Source organism: Macaca mulatta, chromosome 13 (assembly GCF_049350105.2).
Source record: "Macaca mulatta isolate MMU2019108-1 chromosome 13, T2T-MMU8v2.0, whole genome shotgun sequence".
Classification (NCBI taxonomy): domain Eukaryota; kingdom Metazoa; phylum Chordata; class Mammalia; order Primates; family Cercopithecidae; genus Macaca; species Macaca mulatta.
The window spans coordinates 44653661-44673634 of NC_133418.1; the positions used below are offsets into that span (position 1 = coordinate 44653661).

Consider the following 19974-nt stretch of genomic DNA (forward strand, 5'->3'; position numbering starts at 1 on the left):
TAATTCATCTCCAGGATCTAGCATGATATTTGACATATGGCAGTTACTGAAGTAAATGGATATAATTTAACAAATAAGTCAAAAACCTAGTGCTTTGCTGAATTCAAATAGACAGTTAAATGGTCATCTCTATTAAAAAGGAGAGAATTAAACACATTGGTCAATGAACACACAGGATGCTAACTAGGCAGGAAAAGAACATTAAAACCTTTGCACAGAAAAATAATGGAAATATTTATATCAAGTGTTAAAAGCAGTTGTGTTTGAGTGATGAGATATAGTATTCTTTTTCTGCTCTGATGAATTTTATATATGCCAATGCAGGCAGTATTATTACCTTTAAGATTCAAATGATTTAAAACACAAACAACAGCAAAGCGCAATGGCTCACTCCTGTTATCTCAGCACTTTGGGAGGCCAAGGCGGAAGGATTGCTTGAGCCCAGGAATTTAAGACTAGCCTGGGCAACATAGCAAGACCCTGTCTCTACAAAAATAAAAAACTATCCAAGTGTGGTGGTGCATGCCTGTACTCCCAGCTACTTGGGAGACTGAAGTGGGAGGACTGCTTGAACCCAGGAGGTCAAAGCTGCAGTGAACTGTGGTGGTGCCACTGCACTCCAGCCTGGGTGACAGAGTGAGACCCTGTCTTAAAAGACAAAACAAAACAAAAAAACAACAACCAAACAATAAACTTATTTATGAGAAAAGGTAAATAAAAATATTAAGTACTCTCATTTTTGCCCTTCTGAGAATGGCAATGTATATTCCTGCAAACAAATGTTGATACTTGAAACACAAGGAACCTGTATAAAACATGTGTTCATAAACTGCCTTTAATGAATCTTAACAGGCTTAATGAAATGTTTAAAACAATGCTGTCATTGTGTATGGAGGACACTGTGTGAGCCCTTTTTCTCCTTCTCTACTTATTGAATATGACAGTTTCTTATGATTAATGCATACAATTTGAAGTGTTTTACTCTCCTACTTTAGGATTCTCCTCGTGTGCTTAGATGTTGGTATATTTCAAATATGCACTCATGGATTTCCTTATGCTAAAACTTTTGTTGCAATCACTTTCAAGCTTAGATTTCCAGGTTCCCACCCCCACCCCACCCCACCCCACCCCACACTGCATTGTACTTTGTGGTCACTGATTTCTGTACCGTGACCTAGTATTTGCAGTCCCCATTATACTAGAGTGACGTAGTGGCCTATCTGACCATTTGACAGCTCACTGAGGTATAAGTGAAAGGACAAACATTGTGTTTGAGTAAACTCCTAGAAGTCCAAACTTTTTTTTTTCTGAATATCCAAGTCATCACTTTAAAGTTGGGTACATATATATGACTTGTTTACTGAGTGAATAAAGTATATGGTTCCTTGTTTTTACAACTTAAAGGAAACAAAACATTTTCATCCAAAAACATCGGCTAGATCTAGTGGGTTGTTTCAAGATGTTAGGGTAAGGTTTTTTAATTAAATGATTAGACTGTGAAGGTTTTAAAGTCTGTGCTTGTCTAGTTTCCACCCTTCCATCCCCCAATACCTAGCCCAATGCCTGGCACCTAAGAGGCTTTCAATAAATAACGACTGTGAGATTATTTCAAAATCCTCCTTTGTTCATTTCCCTGTAAGTTTTTTGTTTCTTTTATTTTAGGCAATTTCAGGCTGCAGCATTCTTATTTAGAAACAGACACAAGGAAAGAAAAATTGGCATATTAATTAATGGGTGAACTCATTCTCAAGAATCTCCAGTCCTTAAGTATATTATATCTACATGGATTATACCAGAACTAATACATTATGATTATATATTTTATTGCATATCTTTAAGCATGTTATAGATCAATTATAGCAGAATTATCAATTTTGGTTACTGTTAATTTTTGGACACTTTTTAGGATCTTCCCATGCCTTGTGGCAAAGGCTATCATTTGCTTAAACAGTGTTCATTTTCAGGCACTCTTTTATCTATAAAGCCTTTATATTTTTGGAGGTAACAATGTGCCCAGGTAGAAATACTACTACGCCTCTCTATATGTCCAGCTTTCTTGATGGAAAAGAACTGGCAATGAGCTGGGAGGGAATTACACGGTGCTTTGGGAAAACTTTAAAGGGCAAGTGCTGAGCTGGCGAGTGCTCTCTTGCTTTTCCTGTCTGGAATGGGGATAAGAAGGCTGAACCTAGGTCTATGAGACAACCTTGAGAATGGAGTCAGCACTATGGATGTCAGTGCTGAAATATGGAAGGAACCTAGGATACTGATGAAATCTCAGAGTCACCAGGACCATGTTTGCCTGTGGACTTCTTTTTTTTTCAACATGATATACAAACACTCATCTTTTTGAAGCCATTGGTACTCGGGTCTCCGTTAGTAACTTTATCCAATTCTTAACTGATTCCTCTCTTGTGGGGTGACTTTGCTAGAAAATCCATGCTCTTTCTTTTTAACTTTCTCTTCTGCATTCTGCAAAGTTGTTTTATGAACTACGTGTTCTGAATAACTTCTTTTTTTTTTTTTTTTTTTTTTTTTGAGACGGAGTTTCACTCTTGTTGCCCATGCTAAAGTACAATGGCATGATCTCGGCTCACTACAACCTCCACCTCCCAGGTTCAAGTGATTCTCCCGCCTCAGCCTACCAAGTAGCTGGGATTACAGGCATGTGCCACCACGCCCGGCTATTTTTTGTATTTTTAGTAGAGATGGAGTTTCACCACGTTGGCCAGGCTGGTCTCGAACTCCTGACCTCAAGTGATATCCACCCGCCTTGGCCTCCCAAAGTGCTGGGATTACAGGCATGAGCCACCACACCCTGCTGACTTAAGTTAGGATTCAATGAAGATTAACATTCATAAATGAAACTTCTTATTCTCAATGTGTCAAACGTACCAGTCCATGTAGGGTTTTTCATTTCTACATTGCATCTCATATAATTTTCCTGCATTCAAGAATAGGATGCACGAAAATTTTTGTGGAACACAAAAGAGACTTGTTGCCAGAAAGATAGGGGTCCTAATTAATTCCGACACCACCACTTACTGGGGATACAGCAACTGTGCCTCTTGGGTAAGTTGTCCCTTAGCATATAAGTACAATAAATGGTAGATATTACCAGAATATTATTGGCAAGACCCCCTCATTTGGTATACTGTTCCTACCATCAGAGTACCTAGCCTGGTAGAATCAAACTTTTAGGATTCAGTGTTCACTATATTTTATTTCTGCTGCTTTCAGTACTACCTATTACAATAATGTTTTCCCTTTTGTTTTCTGTGTGTCTCCTATAAATGAGAACAATCTCTTATCAAAATAGAATCTAAAATATCACTAAGAGAGGCATGATGGGCAGCCATATACTGGTCTGGGAGCCATGGACCTGGCAACTTGATCATCTCTGCCATCTACAATATGTGCCAGATGTGTGGCTTTGAGCAAACCACTGCCTTCCTGGCTCTCAGCTTCCTGGTTTGTCCAGTCATCTAGAGTCAGTCTGCATGGACCTGATTCCTGGGATAGGCACCTGCTGGCTGCAACCTCCCAGGCAAGATAGTGACCCTCTCTAATGCTCAATGCCCTCAAGTACAAGATTTGATTAATAATGGTCCCTCCCCATCCTGTTGGGGTGATGATTAAATAAGCTGGTTGATATAAAGCACTTATGCATGGAGCTTATGCCATAAACGACTTATGCTTGGACCTTATGCCAACATGATGTTATGGTTGTTGTTGTTATTATTATTATTATATTTAATTGCAATATGAGAAGTTGGATTGTAGTATCTCTAAGAATTTCTACAGATCTTTTAAAAAATAGTTTTCTGAGCTGGGTGCAGTGGCTCACGCCTGTAATCCCAGCATTTTGGGAGTTTGAGGTGAGGAGGTCACTTGAGGTCAGGAGTTTGAGACCAGCCTGCCCAACATGGTGACACCCCATCTCTACTGCAAATGCAAAAATGAGCCAGGCATGGTAGTGGATGCTTGTAATCCTAGCTACTTGGGAGGCTGATGCAGGAGAATCGCTTGAACCTGGGAGGTGGGGATTGCAGTGAGCTGAGATGTTGTCACTGCACTCCAGGCTGGGTGACAGAGTGAGACTCTATTTCAGAAAAAAAAAAAGAAAAGCAGTTTTCTGTCTTTGTTCTACACTAGTGTGGTTTAGATATAGATATCATCCAGCACTCACTGCTAGCCGACCTATAGAAATCTAACTCAGTGGGGATTCCTGCTACTTGTGGGGCAATACCATTAATGAGATTAAGGCATCATGTTTATCATGAAGTATCCGTCTAGGTGTACCATTACAAGCTCTCAGAATGCAATCGACTGCCCGGAATACCAGAAAGGTTGCTGCTGGAGTACTCCGCCTAACTGGAGCAGTACAGGAATAAGAGAGGGAGTGGCCAGATTCCAGATTGATGCAACCTGTTCTGAAATAGTAGAGTTAAGAACAGGCCAGTCAAAATAAATCAGTAGAAGACCACATTGAAAGGTTAACATTCAAATATAGGCTATGGGGAAATAAAAGCTATTTCTGAGAAACAGGCTAGCAAAGTTGAGGATGTTAAGTTTTCAGTAATGGTGCAAAGGAACGTGGGAATAAAAGTCAAACATGAGAGCAATGCTGGGATCTGCAGAATCCACATAAAGTGGACCTGGCAGCCACAGAGCTGATTAGAAATGCAGAAGCTCCAGACTACCAGTTCCTCAGGAGGCTTCCTGTGGCTTCTGAAATTCATGCTATAAAGATCACTCCTTTGAGATAAAGCACCATGCATGGTCCTCGACTTACAATGGTTCCACTTAGAATTTTTCAACATTTTGATGGTGAGAAAGCAATATGCATTCAGTAGAAATCCATTGTTGAGTAGCCATACAACCATTCTGTTTCTTTTTTCATGCAATATTCCATAAGTTACATGAGATAGTTAACCTTTTATTATAAAATAGGCTCTGTATTAGATGATTTTGCCCAACTATAGGCTAATGGAAGTGCGCCGAACACATTTGAGGTAGGCTAGGCTAAGCTATGATGGTCCGTAGGTTGCATCTGCACTATAGACCCCTTGAGCACACAAACAGAAATGTGCCAGAGGAAAAAGGAACAACAGCAGAGACAGAGGTTGCTGACAGCGCCCCCTACACATGGATGCCTGGGTCCTGACTGATTCACAGTTTTCATGGCAACCTTCATCTGCTGCCTGCTAGAAGGCTTGCTTTTTTCAGGTTGCTAGGCAGAGGAAGAACAGGGATAGAAGAAGTGAGGATGGGGTGAAAGATTTATAATAGCAGCAATGGGTACTCCCAAGCAAAAATTAATGCCAAAGATCAAATGGGTATTTATCTGCAAATTCACATGTATAATAAACATTTTGCAATTATCTTTAAAAACACAACAAAACAAAATCTTCCCATCAGAAAGTTTGTAGAAAATGTCTTTAAAAGATTGTCTTTTCATTTTCTTATTTTCTTTGTATATAAATTTGTTCTTGGATTTTATAAGCTCCTGCTCCTAAATACTAAAACAATACAAAGTATATTCCAACACTAATTTATTAAAAGAAAACAAAAGATTCAATATTAACTTTCCTTAAAAATATTTTAGACTAATTAGTAGGGTCCATATGAGTTTTTTGTTGGTTTTTGTTTTGTTTTGAGACAGAAAGGCGCAATCTCGGCTCACTGCAACCTCTGCCTCCCAGGTTCAAGCAATTCTCCTGCCTCAGCCTCCCAAGTAGCTGAGATTACAGGCATGTGCCACCACGCCCAGCTAATTTTGTATTTTTAGTAGAGACGAGCTTTCTCCATGCTGGTCAAGCTGGTCTCGAACTCCTGATGTCAGGTGATCTGCCTGCCTCAGCTTCCCAAAGTGCTGGGATTACAGACGTGAGTCACGGCACCTGGCCAGGTCCATGTGTTTTTAAGAAAATCATGGCTTTGCAATTCTGTGAGCAGGAATTTTATTTCTTTATATTTTATAATTGATTATTGCTGACATATAAGATCATTCGTTGATGTTTACCTATATCTAGACTTATTGCTAAACTTGTAGTTCTAAGAGTTTTCTAATTGAGTTTATAGACAAATGGCTAATTGTAGAATTTTAAAAATTAGGATATTACAAAAAGGGAAAACAAACAACCAAAATAAAAATAAAATTCCCAAAGGAAACAGCATTTTGGGAGAGAAAGTAACAAAAGATTTCTACAGCCTTTTAAAAAAAAATCTATAAATATTAAGGAAAAAACTCATTTTAAGACTACAGAAAACAAAATGAGTTCAGTGTATTTTATAAACATTTTAAAATAACAGTCATTTGAATATATTTATTCCAATGTAAAAAGGTAAATACTGTAGTAATGGACAGAGGGATGGAAAATAACAGACTTATACAGAAAGTTAAGTCTAAAAAGTCACAAGTCTCAATTTGGAGTCAGATGCTACAAGCTACTTCAGCTACCCATGTCTACACAATCAGGCACTCAACACACTCAGACATAAACAACTTGGTGCTGTGCCTTGAATATTTCTTTAAAAACTGCTAACAAAACAATAATAAACTCTGTGTTTGAGAGTCTTACTAGGCTGGTAAAACTCCATTTCATTTTGTGTTCAAAATTCTATAATACAAGTGAGAGTTCAGGTCAGGTCTCTCTTTTTCCATGGCTCCAGGTAACATGATTATGTTGGAACCCAGTGCACACTCCACCTGTTAATATTGATCTTTCAGGACCACTCCATGGCATCGTCTGTCAGTGATAGCTGCCTGGTCTTTCATGTAAGAGCCTTAGAGAACCAAAGGTTTTATTACATTAGTATGTTTCTGACCAATTCTACCTTATCTACCTATTCAGCTTAGCTTTAAAACCCAATTAAAATCTAATTTATCTGATCTCTGAATTCTGAGCACTATTTGGCAATGAATCAAACAACCTTGTAGTAACTACATTACTACACATTGTGCCCTAAGGTATTCTAGATAATACTTTTAAAAAATGGCAAGTGCCATTTAAAGCTATGGCAATCTCTTTGGAGCCACCTCCATCTCATTTGAAGAACAAATGCTTTGTCTTTTTGCAAAAAGTGCATACTCTGATTTTATGTCTGTGATTTTAGTCATAATTTAAGTGCATAATACGAACAGATCGCTCGCTATTCTTACAATTCGGTTCAGTCTCTAAAAATGTTGGATAATAATATTTTCTGACAGCTACAAATCCCTCCAACACACACAGGCACACATACACATACAAGAAAGTATCTTAAAATTTTCCAAATTGTGAATCTACTCATATGTATAAATGTTATACTGAGAAATATCTTTAATTAGAATGTCAATCCAAATACATCTTCACCACTGTTTGTGATACTCCATTTTCTGAAACTGTGAAAAAAATCATACAATGATGATCCTAATTCTGTTCTACAAATCAAGCTCTACAGTGTATATGTTTATTCATACTATTATATATCTATAAAAACAAAGGGCTCATTTGCTTTACACAATGAAATAGATGACAGTGAGCTGGTTCTCCCCTCCTCCCTTCCTTCTCAGCTCCTCCTTGGTTGGGAGACAGGAGCAGATTTGAGGGCACTGACATTTTTGAGGGAAAACCACTGTTCTAGACTTTTTACATGTGTTTTCTAATTTAACACTTAAAATAGCCATGGGAAGTTAGTGTCACACCAATCAAATCTGAGTAACATAGAGTTTAAAAAATATGTCTGCCTCAACACATCATGATTAATCCCATCCTATAAAAGGTTAATGGAATGAATCTCAAAAGGCATGTGGAATGTCTACAAGAATAAAAACAAAAACTTTCTTCATCAGTGTTTCTCAAAGACTATTTTAGATAGAACCAGGATGGGACATTAAGTACCACAGAATTACTTAGAAAGAAATGTAGGCTTCTTTTAATTATCTTTTCAGTCTTCTGATTAGCTTTAGAATACAGTCTTCATTTCTTTTACTTTAAGCCTCTCCAGCCCGTTCTAATCTTCCTTTTTAATAGAGGGAACAGGGCCCTCGGCAGGCTTCAGTATCTTCTCAGTATTTAATTTCATTTTCATGTCATTGTATTTTTTTCTGTGGTTATCTTCTAATTATGACAAATGATACTAATGTTCCTTTGAAGGCATAGTAATATACCATTAACCTTGTAAATACAGATGATTTTAAAAGTGAGAAAATTTAGAGAAATATGAAATAATGAGGGGTATGTGCAGATATGTCAAGAAATCATGAGCGAAGACATAAGCCTGAAGTTTGCAGATGCTACATGCAGAATGTTAAGTGAAACGACGGATTGTCTTCCAGGTCGTGCAGACTGGCCCCATCTTATGAGCAGGTTGTTTTCTCAAATTTCATTTCTGAACTTGTTATTTGGAACACTGATAGTAGTTTCCTTTATAAAAGTGCTATACGTGGCCGTTAGTTTTTCTAGCCAGGCCAGAATACTCTAACTTAGAATATAAGTGAACTGACTTACATTTGAAACAAAAATTGATGTTTAAAACAAAGTACTACCAAATACTATTATGATGTTGATAATTAAGTAGAAATGACAACAAATTGAATAAGAAATCTCTATATACTTTTTATGAATGTTTGTTTTCCATTGGGAACAAGATTTCATAAGGAGAAGGGAGGAAGAGGTCATGAAAAGACATCTAGAGGTCAATGGCATTATTTTCTAGGTCTAATTTCATCACAAACTAATGGAAACTACCTTCACGTCAATACTTAGCAAACAGGATAAGACAAGTGGCTCTTTCATGGCTTACTTAGGTCACGTAACATGACAGAAAATGAAAGAAAGGTGAGTGTGGGGAGGAGATAAGAGAAAAAGCTAAGAGACTTTAAGTTTCAAGACTCTTCATCTGCCCAGCCCTCTTCTAAATCCTGGTATCTGTTGTTTATTCATGATTTCGGATTTTTTTTTTTTTTTTTTTAACTAGAGACCCCCAATTGTATAAATTTTAGACTTCTACCCCTGGAAAGACTGAAACTTATCTAATATAATGAGGCAAGATGGGTTAAGGTGAGAAATGAGGGATTAAGGTAAGGCAAATGGTTATGCCAGTAACCAAAAGAAAGAAGCTTCCTTAGATAACTTTAATTAAGCCTGTCTACAACTGAGGTGAGTTGAAAGATGCTAGGGAAAAAAAAAAAAAAAAAAAGGGGGGGGGGACTCTTGGAGTTTCCAGAAACAGCCACTAGATGGTGCCACTCGAAGGGCCAGAGGATGCCGGTTGCAGGCAAGAGGCAAGAGGAGGTAAAGGGGGTCGGTTGTATGTAACTCCGTTCCCATAGGGCACATTCAGGAAGTAGGGGCATAAATAAGGGATTTTCACCACTCCTCCTTTCACAAGTGTAAAAATTAAATAATACTGTAAACTGTAGATAAACTTTGTACCTTTATAAGGCATTCAAAAGCATTCACCACTGAAAGTTCACTGGGTGACTATTTAACAGACGAAAAAAAATCCCAGCATGGGAAAAAATAAAAAAATAAAAATTTAAGAAAACCTCAAATACTGAGAAAACGAGTACTGCCTCAGAAGAAAAAAAATAGAATCAAACGAATATGTTTTTCTTTGCATTTAGAATACACTAAATAGAGTACATTGTTCTTTTAAGCCTCTTTGACTCTGATGTCTTATTAGAAATCCTGTACCAAATAAGCATAAGCCTTTCATTTTATTTATTATTAAATCTCTCTTCATTGCCATTCTATAACATCAGCACGCAGATCGCTCAATTACGCAGAAAACGGTTGCAGCATGCAAGTCTGCCCTCTTCTGGGCATATCCTTTGATAGTCCAAAGAACTGTGACTTGCATTTAATTTTGATTTCAACAATTGGGTAAATAAACCGTAAACGGAAAAAAAAAAAGCCACTCAAAAAGGAAATATCTGCAAGGAAAAATAACACAAGATGTATTATTTATTACTGCCAGGCCTCTGTCAACATTCTTTCGAAAATAATCAGCAAACCCCAAAACATTTTAGAGGGACAATTTGTAAAAGGTAGTCATTTCTCCACCCAATGTAATCATTAGATTTATGCATTCATCTCACGTATAGTCTTCATATAACTACAATGTGACACCAATTCTTCTATTTCAAACATATTTGAAGTATAGAATTTCACTAGGGCATTGAACAAGGTGAGCCAGACTGGGCTGATCATGAGATCAACTAAATCCAGGACACTAAAAACAAATGATGGCCTCTCTTTGTAAGGCTACAGTGTAACAGGAGGGTGTGGGGTCAGAAATAGGGCAAAATGTTAACAGGCAAATCTGAGTAAAGCATATATCATTCTTTGTACTTTTTTTGCAACTTTTTGTAAATTTAAAATTATTTCCAAATAAAAAGTTAAAGAGAGAGAGAGGAGAAATATTGGCTCTGGGCAGACCAGCCTAAATTGTGGTTTTGCCTCCATGTGACTTTGGACAAGGCATTTAATTTTTTGGAGCCTCTGCCTCCTCATCTGTAAAACAAAGATAATAGTGTTCTTCCCTAGTATGGCTGTCAGGAGAATCAAAAGAAGTAATAAGTGCAAAGCACCTTACATCATGGCTGGCAGAGAATAGCCTGTCAGTAATGTAGTCGTTATTTTCATTGTCGTTATTATCCATTGGGGAGGAAGATTGGTGTCCATCAAGGAGATAATGCTAACTCTGCTCCCCCCCTCTGGCAAACATCAAACAAACACACCAAGTGTGAATGTATAACTTGTTAAGGATCCATGCAATCCGCAATCTCATCCAAATAACTATTAGGCCCTATTTATATGTCCATCCTAAAATTCCTCTTAGCAAACTCATTCAAATTCTACTTCTCTTTGAAAGTAAAACCTTGGTGCATTTATTCTAAATCTATCTCTTTTCAGTAATGCTACCTACATTTGTAACATAAAATAGGATTTAAGCCATTGGGCTGGGTTATTTCATTCCACCAATGGGTCCCATGTCTTTTCCCATGGGGGAAATGAGGAAGAGCTCACCTTGTTCCCCTCTGTATATCACATCTGGTGGTGTCTAATCCTGAGCTGCAGAGCAAGGACACAACTTTCATCAGGGAAGTGGCAACCAGTCCCTTAAGCCACATACCCTCCCTACTTGGGATGTTCAAAGACTGCTGGGCTGGAACTTGCCTTTGGAATGATGTAAGGACAACGGGCTTGGAATGCAAGGACAACTGAGTATAAACCCAAGTCCCACCTGTAGTAGCTCTTCTGACACCAATCATATTAACTTATTTGAGCCTTAATTTATTTATCTGTGAAATGGGAACAACCACTCAACAATTTTGTAGAGTTGCACAGTTAAAGATAACACACGATTTTAAAAGTAGGCAAATTGTCATTGCTAATAGTGTTTGGCTGTTGCTGATATCATTAGGTTGATGCAAAAGTAATTGCTGTTTTCACAGTTACGTTTGCACCAACCTAATATAATTAAGTTCTGTAATCTGGCCAAATTGATTTTCTTCTTAATTCAAACATAAAATCAGAGAAAATAGAATTTCTTTTAAAAAGAAATTTTTGGATAACAGGCAAAATTAAAATAGTTCAAGAACATTTTTCAGACCATAAAGACATATAATTTTAAAGCTCAACCTTAGAAATTATGTATATCTGCTTTCTCATTTTATACATAAATAAAATATTCAAAGTTTATATTTATAGCTTGGTGCTGACCTGAACCTAAAACATAGACCTCTCCTGTTTTCATTTTGGAACGGTTTCTATTGCCTCATGGAACTTCCTTAACTTTTATATTTATTACTGATCTTTAAATGCTTCATATGCAATGTTATCTGGATATGTGATCAAGCTGTCATAATTATTCAAAAAATGTTAAAGAACTAAAACCACACAAAGAATTAATACAGGTAAATGAAGCACAGAAACATTTTAAGTATGCTTAAAAGCATACAGGTGGTGAGACCACATAAAGAATAGTAATTCCAGAAGCCCAAAGATCTAGATTTGAATTTCAGCCTCACTGTTTGTCTGGGGCTAGTAGCTTAAACTCTGTGAGATCCAATTTTCTCATTTGAAAAATTAAGATACAAATCCCAGCCTAACAGTGTTGTTAGAAAGGTTCAATACCATAGCCTGTAACATGGTGGGTACACAATAAATATACAATAAATATTAGCTCCCTCTGCCTGCCCCTTTTTTGTATCAAACCCATGGATCTACGACATACGAGAAAATGTCTACCCAATTTACAGAGGTTGCTCAATAAATACCATTGTAATTATGGTGGTAGTGGGTGATGTTCACACAGAAAACAAAAACCCTATAAAGCATGAAATGATAACTATAATTGTCCAAGATATCCACAGACAAAAATCTCCAGTTAGAGTGAATCAAATATATATGCCAGAAATATTGACAACAGAGAGCTAACCTAAAATGACATATGTACAGACAAAATAAATTAATGACTGGTGAAACACACACTTCACCTCAAAGATCACAGGGATCAACAGGATCAGTGCACACTATTACAGTGGACACATTCAAAGTTCTCTTGTCTGGGTATCAACAGGTGCCTCTCACGCCCATGGCATGAAATACGAAGTGTGATGGTAAAAACGCAAGGAAGAAGATGGGGTGGTTTGTTAAGTTTGTAACTCAATGTATGTAATGAAAAGTTTGAGGATCTAGTTTTTCAATATTCAATTAAAAATAGGTCTGGTTCAGTGAAACCCCATCTCTACTAAAAACACAAAAAATTAGTCGGGTGTGGTGGCACATGCCTGTAGTCCCAGCTACTCAAGAGGCTGAGGCAGGAGAATGGCATGAACCCGGGAGGCAGAGGTTGCAGTGAGCTGAGACCATGCCACTGCACTCCAGCCTCAGCAACAGAGTGAGACTCCATCTCAAAAAAAAAAAAAAAAAATAGGCCTGGTTAAAATGTACGAAGTCTTGAGTGCTCATAAACTAGCAGTTACATAAAATGTAAACAATACTTTATTTACACTTAATATTGGGGATTATTTTAATATTGTAAATTGAGTAGTTCATAGTGTACACACATCAGGCTTACTTCAATAAGTGGCTCACACCAGAAATTCAAGCTAAAACAGTATTTTCATTGATTTAGCATTAAGAAAACACAAAAAAAGGAAAAAAAAGAATCTCACACACAAGTATCTCAGCATAGGTGGCTGAGAGGTGGCCAGAGTTAAAAGACAAAACCTTAAAGGTTTTAAACTATGATTTCACATACTCTCAGTTCCCAAGTTCACTGGTTCCCTCCTCTCCATCATACAGTTAGCTTTCTCCCCTGCTCCTCTTTCCCTTTTATCTGTTTCTTCTCTTTCCTCTCATCATTTTCCTTTTCCATCCTGTATGACTATAATACAGCATTGTTTTTAACAGAGAAAGGGAGGACCCTGGAGGTAGAGTGTGGGGAGGAAGGGCAGGTCCCCATAGCCTTTAGGGCTCAGGTTCTGCAGTCTGGGTGTGCAGCAGTGAGACTTACTCCACTCAGTCCCAGGTGGGTGAGGCTAGTCCCCACAGGAATCCATTGGATCGGAATCCATTGGATCGGTCCTGAGCTTTGTAAGCCAACCTCATCAAAGAATCTGAAGGTGAGAGAAAGGCTCAATAGGCAATTGCAGACCACATGCATTTTAAACAGTACCTTTCATACACAACTGTTTTTGTCTAAAAAATTAGTGCTGGGGATTTGGGGCAGTAAGACTGGGTAAGGAGAGAGGGATTCTGAGAGTAGGTGACCTATCCAAGATCCACAAATCCCTGGGTTCCCATGTTTGGATCAGGACCCTTGTATAGCATTAAGCTGAACTTGCTTGCCTGTATTGCCTTTGCAAACATCTGCTTGTATTTTTGTGGTTGTCTGCCTCTTTCCCCTTTTTGGGTACTACCAGCTGAAAGGTAAAACAAGGCTTCCCAGACTATTGGGGATGAAAAGTAGTTAAAAAAACAAACTTCCAGTCCATTGTGAACTGACTAACCTTTGTAAAATTCTGTGCCATTGTTGTGGAAATGTAAAATTACTACAAAAGTTTCTACATGCTGACAATTATTGTACATACCTCGTTGAAGACTAGTAACAAATAGCTTACAGACTAGTGCTAGTCCTCACATCACACTTTGAGGACCAAATCAATTAAGAAATGCATTCTCCTCCACGATCTCATTTATATATGGAATCTAAAAAAGTCATAGAAGCGTAGAATAGAATGGTGGTTCCCAAAGGCTGGGATAATGGGGTAAAGGAGAGTGGGTATAGGGGAGAAAAAGAAAAACAAAAGAAATCCATTCTTCATAATTAAATTTTGCATTTTAAAACATATCCAATATTCATAAATATAACTAAGAAGACAAGATGAATTTAAATGATATAAAACTACAACTTACTGGTGAGTCAATTACATACAAGCTCTTTTAAACACTAGTTAACACATACACTGTGAACAGTTGCATTGTGCAGGATATTAATGCATATTGCAGAGTTTAATGGATTGAAATTCTGCATATTGAAGAGATTAATGGATTAAAATTATCCCATGAAATTTCATAATTTAAAAATTGTCTAATCAAAATCACCAGATATAAAAAAAAAAAATCACATATTATTTTTGCAGTTAACAAGTCAAGTCACATACAGGTTGAATAAAGAGGCAAATTCCAAGTCCAATTGCTCTGCCAGAAAGCAAGGGTTAAAATCTGCTTTACACTGTTGAGTAATATTTGCTGCAGAGAAATTCTTAACAAGCCATGGATATTTCAAATACCTGCCTAACTCTACCTTCAGTAGAAACATACTTTGCATTTTAAGAAGTAAAATATTAATTTGATGCTTAAAGAAATCATACTAGAGTTGACCTCCCTAGAGGAATGGACTCACATGAGGAATGACTTTATAGAATAGAATTGATTTTCTGGAAGCAACCTCAGAAAATATAACTTCCCGTTTAGCCTTTGGAGAAATCTTGCCCAGAATCATTATCACTAATTGACAGTCAGAAGATCTGGGCCTCCAGGAAGTCAATAGTGGGTAGCCAGACTCAAAGTACATAGCAGAAATCCAAAATGAATGTCCAGGCACCATAATGCAATCCCTATTTCACAAAAGTTTCATTATCCATCAGTTGCACCAAGGCCTGGTTGTCTTTACTGTCTCCAGGAACAAAGGCAAATATAAGAGAACCTAAGGTTGCTCTGCAAAGGTTATATCAAAGAGTCCTCTGAAGTGAGGGAGGAAGTGGCTAGAACCCATGTTATTTCTTTCTTTCTTTTTTTTTTTTTTTTTTTTTAGACAGAGTCTCGCTCTGTCACCCAGGCTAGAGTGCAATGGTGTGATCTTGGCTCACTGCAACCTCTGCCTCTGCCTCTGCCTCCCAGGTTCAAGTGATTCTCATGCCTCAGCCTCCCACGTAGCTGGAACTACAGGTGCTCACCACCACACCCAGCTAATTTTTGTATTTTTAGTAGAGATGGGGTTTTGCCACATTGGCCAGGCTAGTCTCAAGCTTCCAATCTCAGGTAATCTATCCACCTTAGCCTCCCAAAATGCTGGGATTACAGGCATTTTCCACCACAGCTAGCCAGGAACCCAGATTACTTTTTATGATATGGAAGAACTAGCCTCATCTTTGCTAAATCATAGCCAGGTTATTTCTACCTAAATGCCCTACTCAGCCAGACACTAGGTAAACTGCAAAATTGTTCCATCAAGAACTGACAAATAAGGAATATGGAACTGATTATCATTTCCATCCTGATCATCTAAAAGCCCAAACTTACCTCTCATTTTTCAAACCAGCTTCTTGTATAAAATGGACCAAAGAAAAACTAGACAGGTAGAATACAAGGAATGAGGAATTTCCTTGATGATGGGGCCAACCTATATTCAACAGATGCATGTCTAGAAAATTATGAAAGTGATGATGTCAGGGAAAGGAGAAACCTTAAAGTTCAGCCTCATTATGTTTTAATTTCTAGTTAGAGCATTCCTGCTAAATGCTTACAACACACAAGCTAGTGAGAGAGAACTCACTAGCCTTTGAGGCAGCTCAGAGTGCTTCAGATGATAGAATTTGTTGGAGAGCTCTGGCTATTCTAAAGTTTTTGCCTTCTGTTGAGCCTAAATATTTCCTTGTGGTTATACATACACTTTTGGAATATGTCCCTTTTTTTTTTTCTTTTACAAAAGAGTTCTTCAAATATTTGAAGGCAGTTATTCTCCTCTCACTATCTTTTTCTAATCAAAACATCTCTGATTCCTTGAATCTCACTATTTTGAGTACCTACCAGTCACTCACTGAAAATTACTACTATAAATTTTCCTCTGGAATTAATTTACTACCTACTTTTGGATGAAATGATATATTCAGTTGCTAATCCACCAAAATGCCCCTAGAGCTACCCAGAAAGACATTAAAAATGTGGGAAGTCTTCGCTGGACCTCCAATCCCTATCGCATCTCCCTGTCAAAGGAAGGTTATCCTTACATGGCTTGTATTTAGTAAAAACATGTAGGGCTGTGGTATTTATAGATACTTCATCTATGAACCCACAAATCATCCCTTTAATAATGGGTTTTGCAATTTTGCCTGTTGTTATTATGAAACAGACAATATATACGTCAAGGTCAGGGATACGGTAACTATTAACATTTTTTTCATGTATTGTTTCAGGAATGGTTGGACCATATCACCTGATAAATCTATCAAAGGAAGAAGTACATTTCCCAGTGAGATTTCAAACCAAACTAAGAGGGGTTGACCCTATCAGGTAAGTATGAATATACATGAAGCTGCCGGATGATCCACCTCTGTCACCTGTATCACCCATGCAAAATGAAACTGGCTTCAGGCTGATTGGAAATTGGGCAGACACATTGGTTTTTCAGTGGTAGATAACAGTTTCTTTCTTGGATAATAATGTATCAAATTTCATCTGACTCAGATTCATCTTAATCAACAAAATACTCTATTCTCTATCATGTCATGAACAACCTGAATAACCACAGTGTTCAAAATGTAGTTATTTCAGAAATAATGAATAGAATAGTATATTTCTGGACACTACAAGGTATAATTTCCTTGAAGGTATAGTCAGTGGCTCATTTATTCAATTTTTTCCTGGTCCAAAAGTGTCTACAATAGTGTTTTGTATAAAATGGATACCAAATAAATATTTGAACACAGTTGAATACTAGAAATATTACCTTATGTAAGTCAACAAAGTGCATGGCAATTAAAACCACAGCTGCCACAGGGCAGAGAACTACCTAAAGGAAGGCTCCAGGTAACAGAACACACTTAGACAAGATCCTTGAGCTTCTTAAGGGGTGTATACTGAAGTATTAATGAAACGTAATGCTCACAATTCTTCTCTAATACACAATTTAAGAGGTACAATTAAAGAATAGCTGTGAAAGCTAAATGACCCCTTAAGATTCAACAAACTCAAGGTAAACATCTTTTATAAGGCCAGTTTTATCCCACAAAGAAATATTTTTTTTCAATTTTTAAAATAACAACTTGGAAATTATTAAGTCCCATATATTGAGCCAAAAATGACCACCAAAGAGACAGATACTGGCCTGTCCACTAGGCCAATCATAGCCTTCAAAGTGACCCTGGAATGTGAGACCCAAACCCAGGCCTCAGCAGAACTGCAACATGCTTTATACCATGAGTTTTGATAGCGTAACGATTAAATCAAAAGCACTAATATTCTATTGTGTGAATACAATAAGCAACAAGTGAAGACTAATATTTACAGAGTAACATTATATGATAAAAACCTAATATATGACAGATTTTAAACACTGTTAAATGCTTTTCTTCAAAAAATACTGTCAATGAATTTGATCAGCCCTAACTTAATGACATATTAGTTCAATGAATAATTGATAAATACATCTCATGAAAAGAGAAAGGCAATATTTTTAGTTCCTTCCCCCGTCTATACTCTTCTTGAAAAAAATCCGTCCTCAGGTTATTTTATTTACTCTCCTTGAATCTGCTTTTTCTCCTTTTCATTCCCACTGTCTTCTCTGTAGTTCAGACTATATTGTCTTCTGTCTGTACTTTCCTAAAAGTCCACTAACAGGTCTCTATGGCCGCTTATCTCCGTGGACACTCTCAAGAGCCACTCTCTACCTCTGCAGGCAAGATGGCAGTTCCCAAACACTGCACATATTACCGAATATCATGATCATGATAACACCAAGCCCAACCAAAACAAATCAAACCAAAACAAATAAAAATTTAATAACTACCTACCATAATAAAGCATGCATTTCTTAACTTGCAATCCTATCCCTCTGTAATTGAATCTCAACATTCCTTTGCAAACATAATTTTTCTCTATTTGATGTCCTTTTATCTAATCAAGCAGGCTTCACTGTGCTCAGAATGTACCATACATTCCCATAACAAATTTTGCTTTGTGTCATTCCTACCCCCAAAGTATACTCTCCATCTTTGATTTCTCTTATTCCTGTACACCTTTCAAATATTTCAAGCGCTACTTCTGCCGTGAATAATTCAGCATCTTGACCCAGCTCTCTCTCTGAAAACTTAACTCATATCTACCTATTTCTATATTGATATGCATTTGCCTTTATTATTTGGAAGGGACTTTATTGGCTTACATTTAAAACCTGCACAATAAGTCTCTCATTCTATTGCATATTATTTAATACTGTTGTATCTAGTATAACTCCCAAAACATAACACTCAATAAACTCTTAATATTTTTTCCAGTTTTAGACGTTCAATTCTAAATTTTATTTATAAAGAGATAAAATTGCCCTTACCGTTGTCAGCAAGTAGCCTCGCAGCACTGTTATACTATAATAACTATATACATTTAAAACCTTATCCTCAAGTTCATTAATTATAATTTCCTTTTTGTATTAAAGAAAATATAAACAGCCTGATTTATTCAGCCAGTGGGTAAGCATTAGTTCTGCTAAACTGTATGGGTGTAATTCAACGTTTCATTACAGGATAAGAAAAGGCCTCCAGTTCATCTGTAGCTATCAGGAAAGAAAATGCTTCACAATAAAAGAAATAAAATGTCTTATGGGATGTTTTGGAATATTACAACTTATGTATGCTGTAAAATATTACATCTATATTCTTCTAAAAACTAAAATCCTGACACTTTCTAAAGAACATGGTGAAAATGATGCATGTCAACAGTTCTAGTATCGTACTCCATAATCAGTATGCTATTCTTCACCTAAAAGGTATGGCACAGAGTCACTGGGGAATAATGAAGGAAACCCCGTAGAGTAGAATATTTAACCAGGAACTGCTGATAAACTTGGACTGGGGGTGAAGAGATGGCCAGAACCATTCCCATTAATTTGAAGAGATTTTATACAGCCAGTATAACTTGATAGCCAAATAGTGATAAGAAGCTCAGAATTTGTGAATTCATTTGGATATTTCAGGACAGGTTTGCTATCTGCAAAGAGCTGGGCTTCTCTATTCTATCATAATCTTCAGATCCATGAGTATTATCACAGATTGGCTGAAAACCTAAGTAATTCATATCTCCCAATTAACTTCCCTGTCAATTATCTGGCTATTTCAGAAAAAAATGTCTTAAATGCATAAATAAAGTTTGTCATTATTTTAAAAATCTGTCTTACAAACAGGATCTGTTTTTTTCCAAATACAATTTTACATAAAAACCAAATATTGAATTCAATTAGTGTCAGGGATACTCAGGGAAAAACAGATCTGGGGGACAGAGGGAACTAAGAGTCACACTCACTCCTCTCTCCTGGTCTCCTACTAATAGGGACCTGGAAGCACGCAAGGCTCCATGAAATGCAGCATTGAAACTAATAAATTAACTAAATTAAAAGCAAAAGAAATTTTGCTTTTTCTTATCCTTTAAACATACAGATGCGTCAAACTATGTATGATTTGCTAGTAAATAATCCTTTCCT

The 19974-nt window shown here is 37.0% G+C and overlaps 2 protein-coding genes across 11 annotated transcripts in view; one reads left to right on the plus strand and one right to left on the minus strand.

Moving 5' to 3' along the window:
- CTNNA2 (catenin alpha 2) overlaps positions 1 to 19974 on the minus strand; it is a 1167663-nt gene that overhangs the window by 710755 nt on the left and 436934 nt on the right.
- The window catches only part of LOC144333996 (uncharacterized), a 52705-nt gene that overhangs the window by 11497 nt on the left and 21234 nt on the right, over positions 1 to 19974 (plus strand). For all 9 annotated transcript variants that reach the window (XR_013403143.1, XR_013403144.1, XR_013403145.1 and 6 more), the window contains exon 2: positions 16697 to 16793. Coding sequence is in view for 1 of the 9 variants with exons in the window: in XM_077960262.1 (XP_077816388.1) it covers positions 16697 to 16793 (97 nt within the window). In the remaining 8 variants the exon portion in view is untranslated. The remainder of the gene's footprint in view (positions 1 to 16696; positions 16794 to 19974) is intronic.